General features: G+C 56.7%; 3 protein-coding genes across 5 annotated transcripts; 2 read left to right on the top strand and 1 right to left on the bottom strand.

The window, feature by feature from the left end:
* The first annotated feature begins 885 nt into the window (after window positions 1–885).
* On the top strand, window positions 886–13,254 carry UBAP1L (ubiquitin associated protein 1 like). Its single transcript, XM_061999011.1, has 6 exons — window positions 886–936; window positions 2,774–2,925; window positions 4,993–5,733; window positions 6,784–6,993; window positions 11,055–11,156; window positions 12,331–13,254. Exons 1-6 carry the CDS (start codon window positions 921–923, stop codon window positions 12,463–12,465), a joined length of 1,356 nt encoding a protein of 451 aa, XP_061854995.1. The 5' UTR covers window positions 886–920; the 3' UTR covers window positions 12,466–13,254.
* On the top strand, window positions 11,128–24,406 carry RASL12 (RAS like family 12). 3 transcript variants are annotated; one of them, XM_061999025.1, is made up of 6 exons: window positions 11,128–11,156; window positions 19,579–19,695; window positions 19,810–19,866; window positions 21,801–21,874; window positions 21,956–22,146; window positions 22,906–24,406. In XM_061999025.1, exons 2-6 carry the CDS (start codon window positions 19,587–19,589, stop codon window positions 23,300–23,302), a joined length of 828 nt encoding a protein of 275 aa, XP_061855009.1. In that variant the 5' UTR covers window positions 11,128–11,156; window positions 19,579–19,586; the 3' UTR covers window positions 23,303–24,406. The 3 variants fall into 3 exon arrangements, with proteins under 3 accessions (XP_061855009.1, XP_061855007.1, XP_061855008.1); XM_061999023.1 differs by lacking the exon at window positions 11,128–11,156 and adding an exon at window positions 18,281–18,350; XM_061999024.1 differs by lacking the exon at window positions 11,128–11,156 and adding an exon at window positions 18,802–18,871.
* KBTBD13 (kelch repeat and BTB domain containing 13) lies at window positions 15,930–17,333 on the bottom strand. Its single transcript, XM_010203365.2, has one exon. It carries the CDS (start codon window positions 17,331–17,333, stop codon window positions 15,930–15,932), a length of 1,404 nt encoding a protein of 467 aa, XP_010201667.2.
* Window positions 24,407–26,194: the final 1,788 nt, after the last annotated feature.

The following is a 26,194-nucleotide window of genomic DNA, read 5'->3' as shown; positions in this document are numbered from 1 at the left end:
ATCTCTCCAGTTCACTCTTTGTGTCTCAACGTTGTGTCGTTCAAGGAGGAGGCACCACATAATTGCCCAAATTCAACACTTGGGGCTTTCCAAAGAACCAAAATACAATGGCAGGAGCAACACATTAATAGAATCCCAGCATGGTAGGGATGGGAAGGGCCCTGCAGAGCTGCTCCAGCCCAAGCCCCTGCTAAAGCAGGTTCCCCTCGCTCAGGGGGCACAGGAATGTGTCCAGGTGGGTTTGGAAACCTCCTGAGAAGGAGCCTCCACACCCTCCCTGGGCAGCCTGGGCCATGGCTCCCTCACCTCAGCACTAAAGTTGTTCTTGTGTTTAAATGGAACTTTCTGTGTTCCAGCTTCTTTCCATCACCCATTGTCCTGTCACTGGATACAACAGAAATAAGTGCCCCAACCTCCTGACGCCCACCATTTAGATACTTATTAATGAGATCTCTTCTCAGTCTCCTCCAGACTAAACAGTCCCAGGTCTCGCAGCCTTTCCTCATAGAGAAGATGCTCCAGTCCCCTCATCATCTTGGTAGCACTGGACTGGGGTCTCTCCAGCAGTTCCCTGTCCCTCTTGAGCTGGGGAGCCCAGAACTGGACACAAGACTTCAGATGAGGCCTCAGCAGGGCAGAGCAGAGGGGGAGCAGAACCTCCCTGGACCTGCTGCCCACACCCTGCTGGATGCACACTCTTCTTTCAGCCTGGGTTGCTCAGTGGCCGCAGGATGCTCTGCTTAACTCATTAGGCTCCTTATCCTGTCAGCATGTCTCATGGCACAGGCTAACCCCTTAAGCTGCCTTAATCTTCAAACTGTCCAAGGCAGATGCTTGGCTGAGGCTGCAAGAATTGAAAGAGCCGAGGGGTAGATAAAGGTGGAAGCAGCTGCGTTCCCCCTGCGCTGCGCCAGGAGCCCATGACTCCGTCCAACGGTAGGGACAACTTCCTATTCTTCATACAGAGGGCTTCAAAATGCATGGGGGCATTTCACTCCTTCAAGCTTGCTGGGCTTTGTTCTACACATCTTCTCTTGTCTAATGATGTCTACCTTTAAATGGTTTTTATGCTTTGTGTGTTTTATGTGCATGAAATGTGCTTCTAGCGAGGAAGACGTTGAAGGCACAGACAGAAGAGGAGTGTTTGAAATCTTAACTGATTAAATGCATGAGGACAGGGTGTAAAAAAACCTTTCTGTGTTCAGATTTGAGATTCAAAGTTGAGTCTAGCATTTCCTACTGTCTGAAAGTTTTAAAAAGTTACTGGAACCCAGAGGGGCTTGGCTCTGAGCCTCCCAGACTCATCTGCATCTACTCCCTTCCCTGCTTTCTGAGTGCAGTCCGGCTTCCTCAGCCTTTTAAGGCCCGTCCTCTTCTGGATACAAATTTGCTCATTTGATGTGAAAGCAGGCAGGGTTGGCAGGAAGCAAGGTCAGAACCCCAGTAGGAGTTGCTTTCTGGTGTAAGTTGGTGTTTACCACTGACCCTCTTCTGTTCCCCTCTCTTAGTCTTTCTGTTGTCATCACTCCTCACGCCACTGTACTTTCTTTTCTCCTAAGTAGTGGGCTTGGGAATTGGCGCTTGTGGGATGTCTCATCTCCATCCCTGAAAGTCATGTTTAAAAACAAGTGAAGCTGCCAACGAGATCCTTCTTGCTTTGCACCTTTGCTGCATAGCTTTTGGGAAGGGCTGATTGACAGTCTTAAGCTGTGAGGAAGGTGCTGGAGGAAGCCTGGGAGGAGGTGGCCTGGCTAACAGATGTTTTAGTGCGTTTCCTTTGTCAGTGCTGACGTGGATGGTAAGTTAGGCTGAGCCCTCTTAGGTGGGGGAGCAGATGGCCTGGCTCCGTGCGGGCTCCCGGCGCATCGCGTGTTGGCAGCAGCACGTGTGCAGGAGCTGCAGAGCTTCTGAGAGACTCTGCTTGCTCTGCAGCCCAGGTATTAAAGGCTCCTGGCGTCAGCAGGAGGGTGACAACTCTTGTAACGCTGGTGAGAGCAACTGAGTTGAACCCAGTGACTGCACGTGTCACTCCTTGTGGTCTGCAAGTGCTTTGTTAGTCCTTTGCCAACATAAGAAACTCTCTTGAGTGCCATTTCCCATTGCAGACTCTTACTTTTGTATTACACGGGCAGCTTTTTCTTCCTTGTACACGTTCATCTGCTTGTTTCCTTCCTGTGGAGTGTTTATCCTCACTGTCATAGAAGCCATTCTGTTTTAAAGGATAAAACCCAATAACTGGTAAAAGCACTTGGGGCTGTCACACCAAGGATTTTGTTCTGAGGGTGATCAGTGGGGACCTTGGGCTGAACAGGCACAGGCTGTAGGTAACAGAACGTGGACTGACCATCAGCTCCTGCCAGCTGACAGCATATAAAGGAAATGATTTTGCCTGATGGTATTGCTGGAAGCTCTCCCTGAGAAAAGGAAAGCCGTCCCTGGCTTGGGAAAGGGAGCATGTGATGGGCAACAGAGGGGGAGGCAGCAGGAGGAGGTGGAAATGGAGGAGAAAAATGCTCAGGATCTCTGCCAAGTGAATTATAAGCTTGGTCAGGACCTGCTGGCTCAAGCTCAGAATAGCAAAGGTTAGTTCAGACAAATCTTCCCAGTATCAGTAATTAAGAGTTTGCAGATCTGAGCACTGCACACAGTGGTGTTTGTGGGGCTGGCAGAGCTGTAAGGGCTGCCTGACAAGTAGCTCATCATCCTCTCCTTCCACCCAAATGAAAAGGTGCTGATCCTACCTACAGTTTTATTTCTTCCCTTCCTCCAGCAGCAAGAAATCAGGCTGCAGTGATGAGCTACCTGGATGAGGTTCCCTTCCGGACTGCCAGGAGCCTCAACGGGGACTCAGGGGCAGAAACTCCTTTAGTCACCGCCCCAACCATTGAGCTCCCTGACTGCACTGACATCCTCATGAGCACCATGGTAAGTCCCCTCCACTCATGTCCCTGCTCAGCTTCACTCCAAAAAGGTGTTTGCATTTTCTTGTGAAAGAAGGGGAGGGCAACATCTCCTCCTAATTCCTCTCCTCTCAACTGGCTGGTTTACAGGAGTGGGAAGAGGTGAGGACGATTAGTGGTGGGTAACAGTGAGGTTAGTTTAGGTATGATTTCTCTTTAATCCTATCCAAGCAGGAGGGTTGAGCCTTTCTGAGATAGGAGGGCAAGTTTCAGGCTCTGCTCTGGGATTGGTTTCTACTCTGGAATCATTACTGTCTTATTTATTAGTAATATTTATTAATAAACCTAATGGGAATGGAAGCAGGCAACACTACCTGTGCTGGCAGCATATGAAACATCCTGTGATGTTATATGATCTTCCACATTGCTCAGCCTTAAACCACTTTTAATCTACATTTGTCACCAATTTTAAACCCTGGCACAGCAGTTGACTGGAGCTCTCTGTGCTCTGGAAGGGGGTAGGGAGCCTTGCCCAGGACATTTGATCTGAAGGCATGGAGTTGGCGCTCTGGGCTTAGGGGTAGTGTTGGCACAGTTCCAGTCATAGAACCACACAATGGTTTGGGTTGGAAGGGACCTTAAAGCACATTTCACTCCGACCCCCTGCCATAGGCAGAGACACCTTAGCTCAGGTTGCTCCCAGCCCCATCCAACCTGGCCTTGAACACTTCCAGGGATGGGGCTGCCACAGACTCCCTGGGCAGCCTGTGCCAGGGCCTCATCACTCTCACAGGGAAGAACTTCCTGATATCTCATATAAATCTCCCCTCTTTCAATTTATAGCCATCACCCCGAGTCCTCTCACTACCTGTCCTTGTCAGAAGTCCCTCCCAGCTTTCCTGCAGGCCCCTTTAGGGACTGGAAGATGATTTGAGAAATACTTTGCATTTTTAGCCTTAAGTCTCACCTGTAGATGGGGTCAGTGCATTTCACTGGGGAGAAGCCATCTGGGCCACCCCAGACAGCCTCTGCTTGCTCTTGCTGATGGTGAACCAGCAGTAAACCCCACATCTGGCTTGTCACTAGCTCAGCTTTGCTCGTCCCTCCCTCTAAAAATGACATATCCCAAGTCCCCAAGATGTGTTTAACATGAAGAGTTTTGTTCATTTGAAACAACTTGTCCAAGCGAAATCTTAATGCATGTAGTTTTTGTCCCCCATGTAAAGGCAGATGATGGTCTGCATCCTCATGGACCAGCTGAAGTGTTCCACCACCCCATCCTGCCCCAGGAAACCCCCCAGCCCTGGGTTCTCCCTGTTTGGGACATGTTGGTATCCCCCACCAAGGCCAAGCCACAGTGCTGGTGGCACGTGGTGGCATTTTCCTCAGGGAGGCTGCTTTGAGTCCACAGCTAACAAGGCAGAGAGCCGTAAAAACAGCATTCCTGGGCTGTGAATGTACTGCCTGCCTGTCCGGAGGAGACCTTGTTTGGAGAGTTCTGGGAGGGCAGAGCTTGTTTGTTCCAGGAAAACCCTCAGATTTCAGTCTCCGACACACTTATATTTTAAGCTGGACTGTGTGGAAATGATGACTCTGTTCTGGGAGCAACTAAGCCCCCGGAGACTCCTGCAGCTCCAGTCTGCCTCTGCCCAAAGCGGCATCTTCCCCTTGCGAGCTCCTGAGCTCATTAGTGCGAGGGGCCCCTAATGGGTGCTGTCCCCTTCCACAGCAGCCAAACTGACACAAATCCACCTCTGAGCATAAAACACCCATCGAAAGAGTTGGACATACAACTCAAAATAGTAATAACTTCATAGCCAGGATTTTCTCAAGTATAACTTTGTGGGGATTCCTTGCAGGGATGGCTGGCAGTCCTACAGCCCTAGTGCCCACAGCCAGCCCTGGTGCTCAGGGAAATAGCTGGTATGAGTAGACTGCAGCCCGTGAGGTGCCCTCGTGAAGCTGGTGCTTCAGGAGCCAGTGTGAGAGGGCTGCAAGCCCCTGAGGTGCCCTCATGAAGCATGTGGTTTGCTGCCATGCCACATGGTCTGGTTTCAGATGCCCTCACCAGCTGCTTCTCTCTCTTCTGCAGCACGACTTCTCCCTGGAAAGAAAAGTGCTTTACTGGGTGGAGGCGGCCTCTCAACAGCCGACCTCCCGGCATCGGGTCACCTCGGAAGTGGTGCCCACGGCCCCGCCGTGCTGGCTGCTGCTGGTGGAGCCCAGCGAGAGCTGCGTGGGCAGAGCACGGGACGGGCCCATGCGGCGCTGCATCAGCCTGAGCGCGGCCGACGGGCACGGCCAGGGCAGGGGCGGCCTGGCCGACACCGACAGCGAGAGCTGGTTCTCAGGGGAGGAGGATGGGTACTCAGAGGATGATGAGTACTCCTCCACCTCCTGGGAAGAGAACGACAAGGATGAAAAGGCTTCCAGGAGGAGAAACAGTGGGAGGAGCATGGCTCCACATCCTGGCTTCTACCAGACCCGACCAAAGACATCGCCCGGCTTGCTGCAGCCTTCCCCGGAGATCAGGAACCACAGCTCAGCCAGCCCCGACCCCAGCAAGCAGAGGAGATCCATGGTGATATTTAACAACATGAAGAACGAGCTGGAAGCGGCCAGGAGGAAGCTGGCAGCCTTGGTGCATCCTTTGAACAGAGCAGCCACGGAGAGCAGAGGGGTCCTGGTGCCACGGCCGGTCCCCCAGCCCCCCCCCACCACCCGCAGCGCCAAGTACGGGCTGAGCCTGGATGTGTCACAGCCGGGGGCCTCGGTGCCAGCTCCTCCAGCTGCCCCCATCCCCCCCATCACACGGCATAAGCCCACAGTGCCGGTGAGATGTTTGCTGCTGGTAGCCCTTTGCTGGTTGCTGAGGCAGAGGGGAGGTGGAGGGTGTCAAATTGGCTGGGCTCTGGCCAGGGAAACGGAACTGAAATGGGGCTTTGGGAACACTCAGCCCGCGAGAAGCTGCTGACAACGGTTTCATAAGTGAAGGGAGAGGGGTTTCTGCTGGGGTTTAAAGGCAAACTTTCTGGGAGCACCTTTACTTGCTCTAAGGAAAACATCTCTGGTTTTCTTAACAAGCAAGGGGTGTTATTTGTCTTTCATTTGAAAGACTAAAGAGTGAAAATGGGATTTGTCCCTTCTTTCCTCTCTAGTTTCCTCGCTCTATCAGATATAGGGCTACAAAGGTCATCAGAGGACTGGAGCATCTTTCTTATGATGAAAGGTTGTGAGCCCTGGGGCTTTTCAGCCTGGAGAAGAGTTACTGAGAAGCCCCACAATGAAAGCCATCAGACACATGAAAGGATGATGGGTTATTTATCTGTACTTGCATTAGCCATGGAGTAGTTAAGGGAAGATGAAATGCCCATGCGTATTTGTGCATGGCCCTCCCTGCTTGGGTGCTCTTACGTGTGCATCATGCCAAAGCCTCAAGGCCAGGCAAGCACAGGCACATGCAAGGTCATTTCTGAGGATGACTTTATGACAGAAGCCTAAATACCTCTGACAAACATCATGGGCATAAACAGGGTGTCGGGGAGCATCATCCTGCCCAGGCTGCTGCATCTCCTGCCTCTTGCTTGGCCAGTCAAGGGCAAGCATGGTTGGTATTTATTGCTGGGGACATGACCAGGATTCCCAGGGACAGGAAGCAGCTTTTGCTTACAGAACCCTTATGAGCACTGTTTTTTTCTCACTTGTATCTGTAGCTGAGCCTGGATTTAATCAAGTCCAGCCTCTATTGATGTGTTTGTTCCGGGTATGGGAACTTTCCTCATCTCGAGAGGGCAAGGCAACTGCCAGCATTCAAAAGCATTGCTTCAGCCTGGGTCCTTCAGCATCATTTCATGACCATCTGCTGTTTGTTCCCCTCTTGCAGTCGCTCAGCCCCTACACCTGCCTGCCCCCTGCCGCCGCGCCAGCGCGACCCCTCAGCTCCCACAGATCCCACCCGGATTCGGCTGCCGACCTGCTCTCTGCACTCAGCCAGGAGGAGAGAGACCTCATTGAGCCTGTCATAGCCTTGGGCTACCCCACACGCAAAGCCATCCTCACCCTGCAGAGGACAGGGAGGCAAAGCTTGACTCAGGTGAGTGGAGCTGCCGGGAAAGAAAGACTTGGGGTTTGGTGGAGAAAGGGAAGGCTGTCTCGCTTGGGGTGGCCTTCTGATGGCCTTGGCTTTCCCACTTTGGTAGCAGAGCTCAGCTGACAGGGCTTTTCATGAGACCAGACGTTTGCACTCGTGCTGTAAGGAAGCAGCAGTGAGCTGCTGCCAGCTCTGCTGCCTGTGCTGACAGCAGGCAGTGTTATCTGCTCACTCTGTTGTCTGGAGCAAACTGGCCTTTTGAAGTACCAGTTTTACCTGCCCTGTGTATGGAAACGTTTTGCACATCATTTTTGCCTGCTGTTAGATTCATATGATTATTGCCACGGCTCATCCTGTCAGAGCAGGACTGTAGGAATGCCCCGGGGCTCTCTCCAAAACACAAGCTGCCCATGTTGGAGCAGCCAGGGACTCCATGCAAGCATTGTGGCTGGTTCCCAGAGCTCTTTTCCTGAGGAACTCTCTATAATAAGTGGGAGTTTATTGAAAATAATGAATGTACAACCTCTTCCTACCCCTGGTACTTGAGTACATCACAGCCTGCTGTGCCGCATCCTGATCTCCTGAGGTCTCTGCTTCCCAGGTGAACCCATTATGGTCCAGGTGGGCTCAGAGCATCTGTGCCATGAGAGATGCTGCTGGCTCTGACTCTCTGGCTTGGCATGTTTGGAGCCAGAGCTGGCCATCCCAGTGGAGCATTTAATAGGGCTAAATTATCCAAGTAGCTCTTGCAGAGACAGAGAAGGGGCTTGATCACACTGTAACAAGAGGGATGTCCAGCGGGCTGTGGTGTCAGGGAGCAGGAGCAGAGCGTGGGCAGAGGTGTGAGTAGCCACTGTTGGGTGCCAGACTCCCACTTGGGAGCAGCCTATGCTGCGTGGGCCACCTCTTGCCCATCTGGTGGGTACACAAAGCTGCTCTGTGGCTGAGTCATCATCCCACAGCTTCTGGTTCCCTCCTGAGTCAGCCCTGGCTGGACCAGCCTCCCCAGGCCCTCGCTGGGGTTTCAGACGAGCATCACTGCACGCTGAGGTGGGAAGGGAAGCCTTCTGCCTTCAATTGCTGAAGGTTTCATTTAGGCAGAGGGAGATGGGCAGAGCCCAGCCCACGTTCTTTGTGTGCAAGGGTGTCTTGTAGCAACTGCTGTCTCCATCTGAAGGAGCAGCATGTCTTATTAAGGATGGCAGTGGGTACAGTCTGCTCCTTCTATGTGAACACAGGGACTCCCGTCCTCTTAGAGAGATGATTAATGCACCAAGATAGAAGGCCTGCTTTATATTCTTTGCCTTCTTCACCATAAGTTCCTGTTTTTTTCCTATTTATGCCTAATACAGCCAAGATGAAATATAAGGCCTGGCCCATTGTGCATCTCTATCGAGTACAAAACTACCAAATGGGGTTAAGCCTTCCTGGAAAACATCTTTCAAGTTAAAAACAAGAGCTGTGGGTGCTCTTTTTTGCTTGCTGGTGTTACACAGGGTTTCAGTGTGTAGCAATGACAGTGTGTGACCTGTGAAGATTCATTGCAGTGCCTGATGGCAGCCAAAACAGGCTCAGTTTCTTTGCAGCATCCTCAGACTGGCCACCCTGGTAGAGAAGGCAAGTGTGCTGCTGCCTTAGGGAGGTGATGCCTTCTCAGTTTTGGTGGAAGAACCTCCCTGAAAGGCTCAAGCAGGATTTGTTGCCCCAAAATGCTGGAGGTTCATCACCTGAGAAGGATTACCATCTGGCCAAGGGTTAAACCAAAAAATGCTCATTGCATTTTGGTCAATGACATTCAGAATCAATCATTTCTGATGGTCAGTCAGAAATGCCTCATTGATCCATGGAGCTCTTGCTGTGCCTGGGAGCCGAGACACAACAGAGGGCTGCAGCTGGCCAGCACCCATCTCCTCAGAGAGCTGCAAGCACAGGGTTTGGAACAGGGGACACAGCTCACTGCACCAGCCACCTCCTGGCCATGCAGGGTGAGGAGCCTCTGCCTAGGGACTGCTGGTCTTTTCTGAAGTGAATCATGCAGTAAAACACATGCTCAGCTGTGCCTCTGTAATGTTCTTCCACCTCCTTCCTCCTCCACAAGAGTTTGCTGTCCTCCCCCAGTCTTCAGCACTCCCCACAAGCCTTGGATCAGCCATCCCCACCAGCTTTGGCTCCCTGAGCCTCTCAGATGCTTGGAGGAGGCTTTGTGTCCTCAGTGGTGGGGTTTGCAGCAGCGAGTTGAGCAGGGCTGTCTGCCGTGGGGCTGGCTGAGGTCCCCCTGTCTCCCCAGGGAGCCTCTGGAGGCTCAGCATCATCCCTGGCTGGAGCCTTGCTGCTAGGCTGGGGAGATGCTTACCCTGTTCCTCCACAATGGATTCATCATTTGGGGCTTGAGTGGGGTTTTTGGAGAGTCTTTTCCGTGCTAGCAGTGTGTAAGATATGGTGCAGGTGGGCAGTAAAGTGGTTGGTGGCAAAGCCTTGCTCTTCTCAAGCAGCCTCATGTTGGAGCACGTGAAGTGGGCATCTCTCAGGGACTTTGCAATGGGTGTCAGCCACAGTAGTCCAGGGACATGGGAGATAAAACCCCCTCTGCAGGAGAGATATCCTTTATATCACTGCACATGCACATCTTTGATGTGAAAAGCTACATTGCAGCAAATGAGAGAAGAGCTAAACCAGCAGGAGACCATCTACCAGAGCCTGAAGGTCTCTTCCCACACACACACAGATCCTGAAAAGGCAACTGGGCTGGCTGTGTAGTGGGTAAAGCTGAGCTGTGCAGAGGGGCTGAAGGAGCTTCCTGCAGAGCTACAAGAGTAGAAGGAGCTTCATGAGGGCACCTCCTCCCCAGTGAGCTGTGGGGCTAATTCAGGACCCAAAGAATTAACAGGTCATAGTGTTTAAAAACCTGCTTTTATTTAGTCTTGAGGGTATATATAAATATAGATATATAGTTAGTGATATAAATCATTAAGTTAACAGTGGCACAGATTTCATACAGAGCTTGAACAGACTGCCAGGGCTGCCTGTGTTCTGCCATGAGAGCAACTCAACATTTGAGGGGCTTTTTTAGATGTTTTATGGTCTTTGAGCGAATCCTTCTCTGCTACAGCAGTGCTGGGGAGGGCAGAGGGCTGGGCACTGCTGGGGGATCTGGGCAGACAGGAATCAGCCTCTCCTTGGATGAAGATGGCCTAGCTTTGGGGTGACCCATGGGATGTTTTTATTCCCTCTGCTGTTGTGTGGCTCATTTTTAATGCCCATCCCATATGTTTTTGGGCAGCGAGTGCTTCTCGTGGTATTTAAAAGATACCTCTGGGAATAGTGCTGTCAGCACTCCAAGAACAACGAGGAAAGCCAAAAATAACTGTTTACTTTCAGTAATGACAGCACATGGGTCTCCCCTGGGGTGAGTTTTGTGCTCAGGCCCTGGAGTGAGCCCAAAAAGCCCCAAATCCATCCCATCAAAGGGATGCCAAGGCGGCCGAGGGTATGAGTTTCACCAGGACAGGCCCTGCTTCACCCCACAGCCTGGAGGCCCAGCTTTGTGTCTCACATGGTTCAGATGTTGCTCCTTATCCTCACTCTGCCTTGTTCCTGTTCCCACTCCAGGAGGGTGAGGGCACTGAGATGTGCTGTGGTCCCAGTGGGAGTCCTGTGAGGGACAGACCACCCTGGCCGAGCAGCAGGCAGGAGCCAGCAGGATGCTGGTGGCCCAAGTCCTCTTCTGGTGTGTCCCTGGGAGGTGGCAAGTGGGCTTCTGAATGCACTTGCACCCCATAGAATCACAGAATCCCAGCATGGTGGGGTTTGGAAGGGCCCTCCAGAGCTCCTCCAGCCCCAGCCCCTGCTAAGGCAGGTTCCCCTCTCTCAGGGGGCACAGGAATGTGTCCAGGTGGGGTTGGAAACCTCCCGAGAAGGAGCCTCCACAGCCTCCCTGGGCAGCCTGGGCCAGGGCTCCCTCACCTCAGCACCAAAGAAGTGGTTCCTTGTGTTTTAAGTGCAACTGTTTGTGTTCCAGCTTATATCGCTGAGCTTGGATTAACCCTGGTTATCTTCTTCTGCAGTTCTTGAGCTACCTGGGTGCCTGCGACCGGCTGCTGAAGCAGGGCTATGAGGAAGGACAGGTGGAGGAGGCCATGGAAATGTTCCAGTACTCGGAGAAAAAGGTCGGTGTGGACTCCATCACTCTCTTTCATCCATGCTCTCACCTCTGTACAAGCACAAGCATGGTGCTCACTCAGCCCCTGTGCCAGGAATCCCACCACCTCGAGCCCACCAGTGTCTACTCCCTCCCTCCCTTCCACTCCCCTGTTGCATTCACCCCCCACAGACAAGAACTGTGGAGGCACACTGGGTCTTGGGCTCCATCAGCAATCTCCTCCTGAGGGTAAAGAGTCTGGGGGGTCAGGTAGAACTGCTTGAAATTTGGGCTGTGAGTGTTTAGACTTGATGCCAACAGCACAGAGGGCTGTGAGCTCAGCACTGTGGCACAAGGAGGGTGCCTAGGTCCTGATGCCAGGCAGGGGATTTATTAAAGATGTTGAGAGTTGGGCAGAGAGGAACCTCATGAGGTTCAATAACGACAAGTGCAGAGTCCTTGCACCTGGGGAGGAACAACCCCCTCCACCAGGACAGGCTGAGGGTGACCTACTGGAGAGCAGCTCCAGGAGAGAGACCTGGGAGTGCTGCTTGATAAGAAACTAAACATGAGCCAGCAACGTGCCCTGGTGGACAAGAAGCCAATGGCATCCTGGGGGCAGCAAGAAGAATGTGGCCAGCAGGTTGAGGGAGGTTCTGCTCCCCCTCTACTCTGCCCTGGTGAGGCCTCATCTAGAGTCCTGTTTCCAATTCTGGGCTCCCCAGCTCAAGAGGGACAGGGAACTGCTGGAGAGAGTCCAGTGCAAGGGACTGGAGCATCTGTGTGAGGAGGAAAAGCTGTGGGACCTGGGATTGTTCAGCCTGGAGAAGGCTGAGGGAGGATCTCATCAATACTGAGAAGTACTCAAAGGGTGGGTGTCAGAAGGATAGGGCAGCACTTTTTTTCTGTGGTGCCCTGGTCTCTATAACACAGGCAAACACTTACATGGAATTCACATTAAACTTCAGAAGGAGGTAGTGAAGCTAGAGGCTGACTGCTTTCAACAGTTCTCATCTCAGAAGCTGCTGTGAAGGCACAGTGCCATTGCCAGCAGTGAGGTGTGTGCCCTTCAGTGGTAACATCACCCTGCCAGGTCATCTGGGTGCACCCTCGAGGCCCAGCACTGTCTGCTGCCCCAGCCCCATCCTGCCAGCCTCACAGCCCATGCTAACAGCACTCCTCTCTCCTCCCCCTCCCTCCAGGCAGCTGAGTTCCTGCGGTTGTTAGCTCAGTTTAACGACATGGGCTTCCAGCAAAACGAAATCAAAGAAGTTCTTTTGCTGTGTGGGAATCAGAGGGAGAAGGCACTGGAAGAGCTCGTGATGAAAACCCAGTGAGCAGCTTCCCCTCCCCAGAGGGGCCCCCGAGGCCTGGGCTGGATGGCTGAGCTCTGACCGTCCTGCTGCAGCCCCCAGCAGCACAGCTCACGGGCACACTCCTCTTGTTTCATGGCCACCACCTGTTTGTCACTGTGCTAAGGCAGAGGCTTCACAGCAGGAGTGTTTCTCTCTTCACCCACGTCTCCACCTTTGTTCCTCTCAGCTGCTGAGATCAGATGCAACGAGATCCAACGCCTTTGGCTTCCATGCTGCAAACCCCAAAGCACAGTTGGCTCCCTGCACCTGGGGGTGATGAGTGCTGTGTTTTCAACTACAATCAAATGTGGGTTCTTAAAAGATTCTATAAACCAACAGAAGAGGTTGTGTAAAAACTGAAGGTTCCTGCAGAAACGTTGGGTGGTCATTGCTTGGGCAGAGTCTCAGGTGACTCACATCAGGCAAATTCAGGGGCTGCTTCCCTAAACTGTGCAGACAGTGGCTCCAAATGATGTTAAGCACAAGTGTCAGGATCAGGACAATCTGGATGCCCAGGGGAATTTTGGGATGGAACTAGAGGATGGAGAACAGGGGACCCAGGTCACCGTACAGGCCGTGTCTCTTGGCTTGGACAGAGCAGTGGGACAGGGGACAGCAATGGGACAGAGCAGTGGGACAGGGGGCTGAGCAGTGGAACGGGGGACAGCAGTAGAACAGAGGACAGCAGTGAGACAGAGGACAGTGCTTTCACACAAAAGTCTGTTATTTTCCTGTGAATTAGACGCAGATGTAATTTCTTTGAGTAAAGATGGTTGGAGGGGTTGTTCTTGTGTCTTTCCCTGTGAAGATGCCAGCTGGCACAACCTAGCAGAGAACACCCTTGGTTCCTTGCCTTGGTACCATTCTTCCATTGTGTCCTTCCAAAGGATCTCCCAGCCACACGTGCTGGGAGCTAAAGCTCTGTGGCCCTTCTCGCTGTACCTCTGGGGAGGTGCCAGACCCCAGCAGGAAGGTGCAGCCCTCTGTGGCTGCCCTCACCCAGATACAAAGAGGAAGCTGAGCATCTGGGTTTTGAGGGAGTTGCCCCATCCCTACCCATGGCATTGAAAAGGAAAATGTGGAGAGTGTGGGTGCAGGGGTGTGGGCTGAGCCAGATCTTGCTCTGGATTTCATGGAGGTTGACTTGGAGTTGACATTCTTGCATCAAGTGGGAACTGTGAGCAGGAAACCATGGTCTCAGCTTCCTCCTCCACATCCCAGGGGTGCACCAGGGGTCTGCCCTTGGTGCACAGAGGGGGGATCCAGGCTCTCCTTGGAGCTGCCAGCCCTGTTTTTCCACCAGCTTTCCTTTGGTTATACAAGCTTTTATTTTTGCTGCAGCCCTTATAAGGCAAGTCCATTCTCCAGCTTTTCCTTGCGTTTGTCCCTGCCAAGATGATGTCACCTTAAAAAAAAGAAACTTGCAAAAGATTAAGCTGTGATTAGATGGATGGAACTGTGGTCTTTGGCAGAGCAAACCCCATGGAGATGGAAAGGGGGAGATAAGGGTGCTGTGCCCCTGCCAGCAGTGAGGGCTTAGTCCTGAGGGGGCCAAGTGTGTTCACAGCACTGTGCCCACTCACTGTGCAAGGGCTGAGCAGCCTCTCACTGATCCCTTGGGTCCTGGCTCATCATTTCTTCCCCCTCTCCCTGCTTGCAGAGGTAAGAACTGGGACTTTTTTTCTTCTTCTGCCCTGTGCACCTAAAAAGACCTCGTTCCTTTCCTGCATCGTGGCCAGGAGTGATGGATGCAGCAGGTGACTCCTCTCCGGAGCATCCCTGCCATACCCTGCCAAGCTCTGCTCCTTCTCCCAGCTGCTACACTTAAAGACCTTTTGCATCTTGTCTGCAAATAGCTCAGTAGAGCCCTGAACTGTCAGAAAGACAGCGTGTGAAGGTGAGGGGAGAGGCTGCATCCTCGCTGGTAGAGGAGCTGCAGGGAAGGGCAGAGCCTGCCAAGCTCAGCTCTCCTGGCTCAGCCACGGGAGCCCAACACAAGTATTTTAGTCACAGAGTTATTCTAACTTTATTTTAATGGAGGGTTGAAGCTGTTTGTTCCACTGAGATGCGTTTGAAAGCAGTGTGCTTCCACTTTCAGCTGGGAGAAGGCAGTGTGAAATGCTAATTGGCTTTGACTTGATGGGGTGGAGCTGGGTGAGGCCCAGCAGTGCCACCTCTGCACCACCTCCACGGCTGCAGCCCTCCAACAAGTGGGTTCCAGCCTGGGCATGGCCGCCAGCTGTGGGGTTTGTTTTGCTTTCTGGCTGTGTTTGAGTTTTCTTCTCAGCTGTGGTAACAGTCTTGAAAGCACAGAACGTGGTGAGCGGATGAGCAGTGGAGGCGTTTGAGGTATCCCAGCCCAAAACCTGCCCCGTGGCTGGGACCCAGCTGAGCCATCTGCCGGGTTTGCTGCTGTCCTGGTCCCTGCAGGAGTCCCAGCAGAGCTCTGTGTTCTCCAGCCATCCCCAGAGCTGTCCTGGAGATCTACCAACCTCCAGCACGGGGCTGTGGTGCCTCCTGAAAGCAGCTCCTCTGCTTACAGAGCTCAGCTAACGGAGAAGGTCTCTGCAAGCCTGGTGTCACCGTGCGCTGGTGGTGCTCCCCTCCTCCTCTCTTTGCACTCTGTTTCCCAAAATGTCCCCAAAAGACCCCTTTCTTGGCTCAGACCAGCCTCTGATGAGCAGCAGCACTTCCCAGCCCCTCGGGTCCCTGCTGAGGTTTGCCAAGACAAGCCTGGAGGAGACAGTAGCTGGGGGGTGGGGGGATGTGTGACGACAGATGCTTCTCACAAACCCCTCAGTGCATTAAGCACCCACTGCCCAGGAGATGCTCCTCTTCCCCCTCCAGCTCCCCTCCTCCTCCCAGGACCCTGCTGTGGCCGTGGAGCTCCCGTGGGAACCACACTCCCACGTAGGGCTGGGAAGGGAGCTGCAGCTGAGCAAGCACTGTGTGGGGAGGAGCGTGGCTTGACGTGGGTCCCTGTTAGGAGACCTTTGCCCTCAGAGAGAGAGGAAAAAGAAAACCCCAGGCCCAAGAGTAATGAAAAACACACGTAGGGTTTGGGTGGGTTTTTGGTAGCTTTCCTTTTAATGGTAGGGTACACTGGCTGGTTTCCCGTGGGGGGCAGAGAGGAGGCGGGCTGCAGCACACCTTCAGAGTTGTGGTCAGGATAAATACACCCCGTGTTTGCATCTCTCTGCTATCTGTCCTCTGCAGCAGCCAGGGAGCCCTGCACATGGGTGGCTCGTGAGCCCACGTCTGGCAGGGCTCTGCCCAAAGCCCATGCAGCTCAGGCAGAGACAGGCAGCAGCCACAGGCTCTAGTGTCACCTCCGAGATCCAACACGACGCATCCCCGGGACCTGAGCGAGGGGGAGAGGAGCCCGGGGAGCGGAGCTGAGGCCGGGGGCGAGGAGAGCAGCAGCCCGAGGTGGGATGAAGGGCCGTCTACCTCGCAAGGTCGTGGTCGCGCCTGGGCAGGCGCAGGAGGAAGGTCTGGAGGGAGCCGGGGCGTGGGAAGCCCACCCTCTCCTTCTTGAACCTCCACGTCTCCTCCTCCACAGAGTAGAGGAGCGTCACCACCTTGTTGACAGTGTAGACGGTGTCACCCCTGACGATGGCGGTGAAAAGGGCCCCTTTGCTGTTGAGGAACTGCCCGGGCAGGGCACTCCACTGCTGCGACCTCAGGTTGAAGCAGTCGATGACGCAGCGCAGGAAGTCGTCCGAGGGGCCGTTGCGCATGATGTAGAGGTTGTCCCTGTGGGCCACCATGCAGTGCCCGTAGCTCTGCGGCCGCTTCAGCTCGGTGACGGGAAGCCAGGCGTCCCCACGGCTCTCGTACTTGTAGATGACGGTGACGTCCAGCGGCTTCCACAAGCCCACGAAGATCTGCCCCATGGCCTGGGTGCAGGGCGCGGCGGCGCTGGGCTGCGGCAGGTCGGAGACGAAGGTCCACGTGCCCGAGGCCGGGTCGTACCTCTCCACGGACTTGAGCGAGATCTTGTCGTACTCGCCGCCGATGGCGTAGAGGTGGCCCTCGTGGCCAACCAACCTGACGTCGTAGCGCAGCTGGTGAGGGCTGGGGAACTCGCTCCAGGCGTCGGCGTCGGCGTCGTAGCAGAAGCTGCTCTCCACCACCTGCTTGCTGGCCCCGTAGACGCCACCCACGATGTAGATCTTGTTATCCATGGTGGCCATGCCGGCCAGGAACGTGCTGGCGCCCAGCGGCAGGCAGGACAGCGTCCTCCACGTGTTGGTCTCCTCATCCAGGTAGCAGATGGTCCTGGAGAGGTCTTCCAGGAACTCGAAGGTGGGTGTGTGGGCTCCTACTGCTACAAAGGTGCTGGGCAGGAGGGTGTCCACGTAGGCCAGGAGGTCGTCGGAGAGGCAGCGCAGGTCGGGCTCCAGCTCGGCGTAGCTGTCGCGGATGTAGAGCGCAGCGCGGTGGAACAGGTCCAGGAGCCCGAATATGGCGGCGGCCTGGAACAGCAGGATGCAGTTGTCGGAGTCGATGGAGTGGATCAGGTACTCGGCCAAAGGTTTCACCTGCAGGAAGGCGGCGCATTCCACGGCCTGGAAGGTCTCCTCGCTGCCCAGGACGGGCCTCTCACCCGCCAGCACCCGCAGCATGGCCAGGAACCCGGCGGCACTCAGCTCCCCCAGCCCCATCTGCTCCTGCCTGCTCTCCCTCATGCCCGAGCGGAACAGGCCACGGAAGTACTCGCTGCTCTGCACCAGCAAAGCCTTCTCCACCCAGAACGGCTGCTCCTCCACCCAGATACACACCCGCTCCGGGGGCCCTGGCCGGCAGCCTTCCTCCTCCTCCTCCTCCTCCTCCTCCCCCGGGGTCATCCTCGCTGGGCTGGGGGGCTCAGCGGCTGTCGGCAGGGAGGGGGGAGGTGGCAGCACCCAGTGCTCCCCCAGCCCGTGTCCCGGCACAGCCCCCCCCCCGCCTCCAGCACCCTTCGCCGTGCTGCCTTGGTGTAAAAATACCGTGGGCTAAAGATAGGCCGGCTCGTGACTGGCCCGGGGAGGGAGCCCGGCACAGCCCAGGGCTCCAGTGACACCAGCACAGCTCAGCCCGGGGAGGGAGCCCAGCACGGCCCAGGGTACACAGGATCTGCTGTCCCAGCGCTCAGGATGCCCTGACGGGATGATCCCTGTCCCAGGGAGGGCAGCACGTGGCTGGGGAGAGTATTTGACTGCACTTTTTTTTCCCTTAAAAACGGAGATTTGTGGCCACGGAGAGGTACCTGGCTGAGGAACAGCAGATCTCTGTGCTGGGCAGCCCAGCTGTGGGAAAGGGGCTCTGCAGCCCCTGAGTGAGGCCAGGAGCAGGGAGAGACCTTTCCTCTGCAATCCTCCCCAGGGGGGAGGCATCAAGCAAGCCAGGCCACATCCATCCTGGACACAAGGAGCCAAAAACCAGCCTGTGCTTCATCCCCTGGGGAGGAAGATGAAGTGCAATGACCCCTTCTCACCAAACCCCCCGTGACACTCCACTGCAGGCAGGGACAGGCCCCGGTGCCCCACAGAGAGGTCAGTGGGGAAGGGGAGGGTTACCGTTGCTTGTTTGTGTGCTCCCCACAGCTTTCTCTGGGTAGAAATCCCATTTTTCCACTGGCACAGGGTGCTGAGGGCTGGCAACAAGGCTCACCCAGGGCCTGCTCCCTGAGCCTCCCCATTGCCACCTGCACCCACTGGTTAGCTTTGGTGCAGAGCTTCAGCCCAGCAGCCCGCCCTGCTGAAGGGCTGTTACTTCTCCCTCTTTAGCCCCTGATGCCAACAGCTCCCAGGGCACCATGTGAGCCCCTGCCTCGGGATCGTGGCCTCAGCAGATCCTCCTGAAACCTCAGTTTAGGAGAGAAGGTGAGAGCTTTGTGCTGGTGTTGCTGTCCTACATCCTTATGGGTACTCAAACACCATCCTTACGATTCTGTGGTTTGTGATTCGATGATTCTCTGGTTTAGCTCCGGTTGCTCCTGAACACCCTCGAGCAGTGTCCAGGGAGGGTCTGGGGGTCCCCAGAGGGGCTCTGCTTCCTGGAGGGGACTGATCCCCATCCTCTCTGTCCTCCTGGGGCTTGCAGGGACTTCCACACTCCCAGACTATTTTGGGAAGGTTTAAAAATATCCTGCCTGCATCGAGAGGCAATAATCCCAGAGGCACGGCAGCCCTGCATGGCCGCGGGGCAGCCTTCGCCCCCTCCCAGCCCCCGGCCCCTCCTAGAAGCCCCTCGGGGCCGGCCCCGGGGGCCGTATCCCTCGGTCCCGGGCGCTCAGCCCCATCCCAAATGCTGCCATCGCCATGACAACGCTGACTTCAGCCTCTGCCACCCACTTGGGCTGGGAGCCCGCCGGGTGCCGGCTAATGGCGCGGTGCGGGCAGCGGTGAGTACTCCCCGTGCTCCCCTTTCCCCCTCGGCATTGCGCCTTCTGGGTGGGAAAAGGAGGGTTGTTTCCCCCTCCTCCCGCCCCGGCAAAGCCCCTGCCACCAGCAGACGGTGTCCGTGCCGAAATGCAGCCGGAGGAGCCGTGGCGGGGCGGGCAGGCGGCAGCGCTGCGGGACGTGCGATGAGCGCAGCGGCCTCAGCCAGGGGCGCAGCGGCACCGCGTCTCCTTCCCGGGGCTCGGTGCCGGGGACGCGGGGAGCGGCGGCACGGAGGGCTGCGGGGCTCGGACGGCCGGCGTCACGGTGGTCGGGGCGGCCGGAGCAACGTGTCCGGTGCCGCAACTTTCCTTACAAGGAGCTTGGCCGCAGCCCGAGCGGCGGGACCCGGCTCGCCCCCGCCCGCCCCGGCCCCGGCCCCGCAGCACTGACGGCCCCGCGGCTCCTGCGGCCGCGGCTGCTGAGGTGGGAGCCTGCGCTTCGCTTCTCTTTGTGGGGTGCGGAGGGCTGGAGGGGGGTCCCCTGTCTTGGCTGGGATGGGTGAGGGGACGGTGATGCCGCCTCCGCTGGCTCCGCGGCGGACGGACGGACGGACGGACGGACGGATGGGAGTGGATCCTCCTCCCCGGTGCCGCTGAGCCCCCGTCTCCGAGAAGGTGCCGGTGGACGGCAGCGGGTGCCCCATATCCGACCCCGCTCTCTCCCGCAGGACCGAGGATGTCCTCGATGTTCGGCAAACCCCGAGCCGGCGGCGAGCGGCCGCCCCTGAGCCCCCTCCCCGAGTGCAACGTGGCCATCCTGGGCTGCCGAGGGGCCGGCAAGTCAGGTGAGACGGGGGGTGGCCGGGCATCGGGGAGGTGCCGGGGGGAGGGAGGCAGGGCGGGACGCCCGTCTCACCCACCTCTCTCACCTCCTCACCCACCTCTCTCACCTCCTACAGCTCTCACCGTGAAGTTTCTAACCAAGAGGTTCATAAGCGAATATGACCCAAACTTGGGTAAGAGATTTTTCTCCGCGGGTGTTTCTCCTCCCCCGGGTTGTCCCCGATGAGTTCCCACGGAGCATCCTTCCCATCTCCAGCATTTCCCACGGATGTGGCATTTGAGGGGGGAAAAAACCAAATTAGACCAAACCCAGAGCATTCAAAATGACATTAAAAACAATGAAAGGGCTGGATTTGACCCAAAGCCGCCTGTAAAACCAGAGGTGAGAGCAGCACTGTCTCCATGGGCACATCCCACGGAGCGGGAAGGTCAGCTCCTCACATCTCCCCACAGAAGCTGAGTTACTGGGATCTGTGGGGAGCACCTCATGCCTCCTTCTTGGTGCTGGGACGGGCTGGGGCAGAGCAGGGGCTGCAGAGTGAGCGGCCCCAGGGGCTGCACTTTGCCAAGAGCAGTTCTGGGCATGTTTGTTCTATTCCCCACTCATTTGAGTAATTAATAACTGTTTTCTTAGGCCTGACTCCAGGGCACGGGGAAGAACCATAAATGATTTATCGGGGACATTAGGGAGATGTGGACCTTGTCCAGGAACTAACTCCAACCCCTCATAACTCAGTGACTCTTCAGAGAGAAGGATAAATCCCTTCTTCCTCGGAGCTGTTTTGGGAATGTGGTTTTATCTTCCCATGTCAAAGCCTTTCCGAAACGCATCCATTAGGACCTGGCTGGGAGAAGGCATCTTGCTCCCAGGGGAACAGCTCAGCAGCTCTCCCTGCCTGCCCTCCTTCCCAAACAAAGGGGTGCAGCTTTTATCTGATTTATTAGGAAACAGCCCGTGTCAAGTCCCCAGCTCAACCTTATCTCCCTGGGTCATGGCATTTAGACAAGGGCCAAGCCCTGGGCACAGCGATGGCTGCATCAGGCTCCTTCCCCTCCCTTCTGCTCCTGTGGAAGCCCACACTTGTGGCACATGGGAAAGAGCTGCTCCTAAACTGGGCTGCCTGGCAGCATCACTGCCAGCCCCCAGCATATCGTTGTCTCAGGAAGGAGCGAGGTGGGAGGTGTCTGTGGAGGATCATAGAATCCCAGCAGAGTGGGGGTGTGAAGGGCCCTGCAGAGCTACTCCAGCCCAAGCCCCTGCTAAAGCAGGTTTCCCTCACTCAGGGGGCACAGGAATGTGTCCAGGTGGGTTTGGAAGCCTCCTGAGGAGGAGCCTCCACACCCTCCCTGGGCCAGGGCTCCCTCACCTCAGCACCAAAGGAGTTTCTCTTTATGTTTAAGTGGAACTGTTTGTGTTCCAGCTTGTGCCCATCACCCATTGTCCTGTCACTGGGAACTACAGAAAAAAAGTGTGACTCCATCCTCCTGACACCCACCCTTTAGGTATTTCTAAGGATTGATAAGGTTGCCCCTCAGTCTCCTCCAGATTAAACAGCCCCAGGTTCCGCAGCCTTTCCTCATCACACGGATGCTCCAGTCCCCTGATCATCTTGGTAGCCCTGCAGTGGCTTCACTCCAGCAGTTCCCTGTCCCTCTTGAGCTGGGGAGCCCAGAACTGGACATGGGACTCCAGATGAGGCCTCACCAGGGTAGAGCAGAGGGGGAGCAGAACCTCCCTCAACCTGCTGCCCACCCTCTTGCTGCCCCCAGGATGCCATTGGCTTCTTGTCCACCAGGGCATGTTGCTGGCTCATGTCTAGTTTCTTATCAAGCAGCACTCCCAGGTCTCTCTCCTGGAGCTGCTCTCCAGCAGGTCACCCCCAGCCTGCCCCCTGGTGCAGGGGGTTGTTCCTCCCTAGCTGCAGGACTCTGCACTTGCTCTCGTTGAACCTCATGAGGTTCCTCTGTGCCCAACTCTCAGCTTGCCCAGATCTTGCTCAGTGAGGATGCTCCTCACCAAGATCTTTCCAAGCATCCAGGGCTTTGCTTGGCTTTGGAGCAGCCGGGACACCCCTGCCCCTCCTCACCCCCCTCTTTCTCCTTGCAGAGGACACCTACTCCTCGGAGGAGCTGGTGGACCAGCAGCCCGTGCTGCTGAAGGTGATGGACACAGCCGACCAGGTGAGGCAGCGTGGCTGTGCCGGTGCCGAGCGCCCGGCAGGACCCGGCGCGCCGTGGCTCAGCCGCTGCTCTGCTCCCCAGGACGGCCCTGGGAACTGCGAGCGGTACCTGCGCTGGGCCAGCGCCTTCCTCGTCGTCTACAGCATCGACGACAGGAGGAGCTTCGAGGGCTGCCGGGGCTACCTGGAGGTCCTGGCCCTGCACGCGAGGGGCTGCCAGCGCCGCTGCCCCGTGCTCCTGCTGGGCAACAAGCTGGACATGGAGCAGTACAGGTATGGGGCAAGGGGTGAGGGGGGCTTTGCCAGTGGGGGAGAGCTCTCAGATCCCCCCCATCCCTCCAGCTGAGATGCAAAACCCAAAGCTGAGTTTTGTTGGTGGTCATTTCCACCCTCCATGGGTGTTTGCTGCATCCTCCCCCGTCTCCGAGGGTCCTGCTCTCCTGCTTGGGGGGGGGGCAGGGCATGTGTTTATTTTGAGCCCTGTGGTGTTTTAAGCAGGATGAGTTTTGGCTGTGTGGTGAGGCAGCAGCCCCATCCCTGGGCAGGGCCTGAGCCCACCCCAGCCCCTCTCTCCCCTCTGGACGTGCCCTTTCCCTGGAGCCCTCTCTCGCCTCTGCCAGCACTGGGTGTCCCCATGGTGGTTTTCCAGCCTTTTGTGCCTTTCTGGGGACGTGCTGTGTGTTGGTCCCACGGGTCCCGAGTCACAGGCATTGCTCAAGCCCCTCACACATCCAGCACAGCGAGGACCTGCACCATGTCCTCCTTGCTCCCCAGCACCTCCAGCCCCACATACCCCTGGCGCACATCCCCAGCAGCCTCCCCAGCACAGGGGGCTGCATCATTGCCCAGGGACCCACACAGTCCGTTACTCCAGGATGTGGGGAAAGGCAAAACCCATTTGGAACCCCCAGGACGAGTGGCTGCTGCTCAATGGGAAGCAGGTGCAGGGTGTGGGGTCTGTCGCAGCCCCTCCCAGGCAGTCGCAGGGCCTGGGGGGTGTGACGCTGCAGCCGTCCCCTCTCCTCTCGCCAGGCAGGTGCCCGCAGCCGAGGGACTGGCGCTGGCAAACAGCTTCGGGTGCGTGTTCTGCGAGGTGTCGGCGTGCCAGGAGTTCTCGGCCGTGCAGCGCGTGTTCCACGAGGCCGTGCGGGAGGTGCGGCGGCGGGCAGAGCACAGCCTGCCGCTGCCCCTGCCCCTGCCCCTGGCCCTGCCCTCCCAGGAGCGGCCCTGCCCGCTGCTGCCCACGCCGCTGCCCCTGCCCGCCCGCCACGGCCTGGCCACCTGCACCTTCAACACCTTCTCCACCGTCAGCCTCAAGGAGATGCCCTCGGTGGCCCAGGCCAAGCTGGTCACCGTCAAGTCCTCGCGGGCTCAGAGCAAGAGGAAAGCTCCCACACTCACCTTGTTGAAGGGCTTCAAGATCTTTTAGGACTTGGCCCTGTGGGCTGTGGAGGAGGCAATGAGAGACTCCTCCCATCTCCCTGGCTCCATGGGGGCTGAGACTACCTAGCACAGCTCTGCAGGGGCTAGAAGGCTAGAACACCGAGCACAGCCCCACAGCTCTGCAGGGGCTGAGACCACCTAGCACAGCTCTGCAGGGACTGGAACACCCAGCACAGCCCCACAGCTCTGCAGGGGCTCAGACCCACCACAGCCCCACAGCTCTGCAGGGGCTGAGACCCACCACAGCTCTGCAGGAGCTGGAACACCTACCACAGCCCCACAGCTCTGCAGGGGCTGAGACACCCACGGGAGCCCCACAGCCCCGCAGCAGCCACTGGCAGCGGGTGGCCCCGGTCCATGTGTGGGACGGAGCCTGCCCTGGCCACTTGTCAAGTGAACAGGGTGGAAAGAGCCCGAAATCAGCAGAGGCATGACCCTGCCTGCTCCCAGCCCCTGTGCCCCTGCCTGGGGGCTGCCCTGGTGCTGTGTCTCTGTGCTGGCACCTCACTGGGACCAGCCAGGACCAGCCCACCTTTGCGGCTGCTGGAGCCACCACCACCACGGGCAGCAGCCAGAGGGCTGGGGCCAGCCCGGGGGTGCCCACCCATGGGTGCCAGGGAGGGGAAGTTAGTCACTAATGGAGCATGGAGGGACCCATCTCCTTCATCTCACTGGTGCCCTGAGCAGTGAGGAGGAGTTGCCATTGTTTCTAACCCAAAGGTGCAGCTTTGGTTTGAGGTGATTAAAGGCCTCGGGTGTCCTGAAACCGATCCCCAGAACTGATGGGGCTTTTTACACCTGGAGGTTCCCTTGCAAGGAGAGAAGCTTCACAGACAAGGACAGGCTCTGCCTCAGATGGATGCACTCCCAAAAATGGCTTGGTGGCCTCTGTGTGTGCCTGGGGAAGGCGTGAGGTGGGTCCTGGGGCTGGGCCACGCACCCACCAGGCTCTGTTGGGGTCAGCCTGGGAGCTGCAGCTGCTCTGGAGAGGGAAACCCCCTGTGTGTTTGTACCTATCTCCATCTAGAGATGTCTGTGTTGCTGAGGGGGAGAGAGATTCAACAGGGGATTTCCATCAACCCTATTGGAAAAGCTTTTAATAAAGGTGATTTCTGAAGAGAACACAAGTTCCTCTGCCTCAGGGGGGGCTGAGGAACCCCATCCCTGCCCAGGCCTGGCTCCTGCCTGCCTGTGGGTGCAGGAGGTGCAGCTGCTGCAGGGGAGAAGGTGACTGACATGGGGCAGGGAGGGCTTTGCCTCCAGCCCCCAGCCCTGGTTGCAGGGGCTGCTTTGCCAATCGCTGTTTCTCTCCATTTCCCCAGGTTAAACTGTGTTCTTAAACTCCTGTTGTTCCAAGTTCCATGCTGTGACCCCAGAGGCCCTGACACACCCCTCAGGGCCTGAAGGGCTGGAGTTCAGCTGCAGTTACATGGTGTCCTCAGCCCTCTCTGCGTAGAGCGATGTGATGGTCCCGTCCTTCCACTGCACCGTCACCTCTCCTGCTCTCTCCTGCTCCTGAGGCTCAGCTGGGCTGTACTGCTCCTGCACAGACATCAGGGCCTGCTTGCATTCCAGCTCAGCCTCCTCCTTGCCTTGCACTGCTGCTCTGTACATGGGGCTTTTCCTTTTCCTACAGGGAAGGCATAGAAAGGAAAAGAGGAGTGAAGCAGGGAGCTTAGCCCATAGCCTGGGGGCAAGCAGCTTTACCCCTGGGGTGGTCGCATCCACCTCGGCCCTGAGAGTGCTGAGACACCTGAAGAGTCCCCCTCAACAGGGAGAGCACAGCTGACCTGTGACATTAGCTCTTTTCCTCTGGTTTTAAGACCCAGGTGTAAGTTTTCTTGTAGGAAAGAGTGAGCCTGTCCTGGGCTGCAGGGCTGTGGTGCAGGGGAACATGGGGGGATGCAGAGGGGGTGAGGACAGGGAGCCATGTCCCAGAGCCCCCACGATTCAGGGAGAACCCTTTGTGCCCCACATTAAATACTCCCCTCCCCCAGACACCAGTGGGAATCCACCAAGAGGCTGCTTCTGAGGGACAGAGGAGAGCGGAAAGCCAGGCGAGATGTAATAACAAAGCACAGTTCGAAAGGGGTTTGTCTTTGCTCCTCTCTCCATCACTTGGGGCTTGTCCTGGCCTGTCCTGCCATGAACCACCCCTCACACCGTGACAGAGGGTTTTGGCACACCACCAAACCCCAAAAGACCCCCAGATTTTCCTGACTCACCTGTTTTGCACAATGTTAATGGCCAGAAGGAGAAGCCCCAGAAGCATGGTGACTAAGGACAGCACAAGGACAGAGTAATTCCAGGCGGATGCTGGGGGAGAGCAGAGGCAGGGTCAGTGTGCACGGGCTGTGAGCTGCAGAGCCCAGCCAGCTGCCTCTGAATACCCAGCCCAGAGTGCTGCAGGATGAGGGCAGAGGTTCTCAGGTGTCCAGCTCAGCACCCAGATCCCATTTTGGGGGATAACCTCAGGCAACTCTCCCGCCCTGGCCAGGAGACTTACACAACTTCTCTTGGGCTCTGGCCCCCTTGTGCCCACCTGTGCCACACACAGCCTCTCAGCCTCCCTGGGCTGCATGAGGATGTGCCCCTGGGCAGGGGAGGGCCAGGAGCTGCAGAAGCCCCCTCCAGCACTGCCAGAAGGGCTCCTCCCTCCTCTCTCTGAGCTTTCCTCACCACCATCCCATTCAGCAGGTGGAGCCTGCCTTCAGGCACCAGGTGGATGTGCAGCAGGGAGAGCAGCTCATGGCAGAGCCTTGATCTCTGTGGCTTTGAAGTTGCTCCTGACGACACTGACCTGCTCGTGTCAACCTGTTCCCTCCACCCTTCCAAGCCCACTGGTCAGCCCAGACCTTTGCTCTCCTAGCAGCCTGTG

Source organism: Colius striatus, chromosome 7, assembly GCF_028858725.1.
Source record: "Colius striatus isolate bColStr4 chromosome 7, bColStr4.1.hap1, whole genome shotgun sequence".
Lineage (NCBI taxonomy): Eukaryota > Metazoa > Chordata > Aves > Coliiformes > Coliidae > Colius > Colius striatus.
The sequence above is the reverse complement of the archived record's forward strand: the minus strand, read 5'-3'. Positions and strand labels throughout refer to the sequence as shown.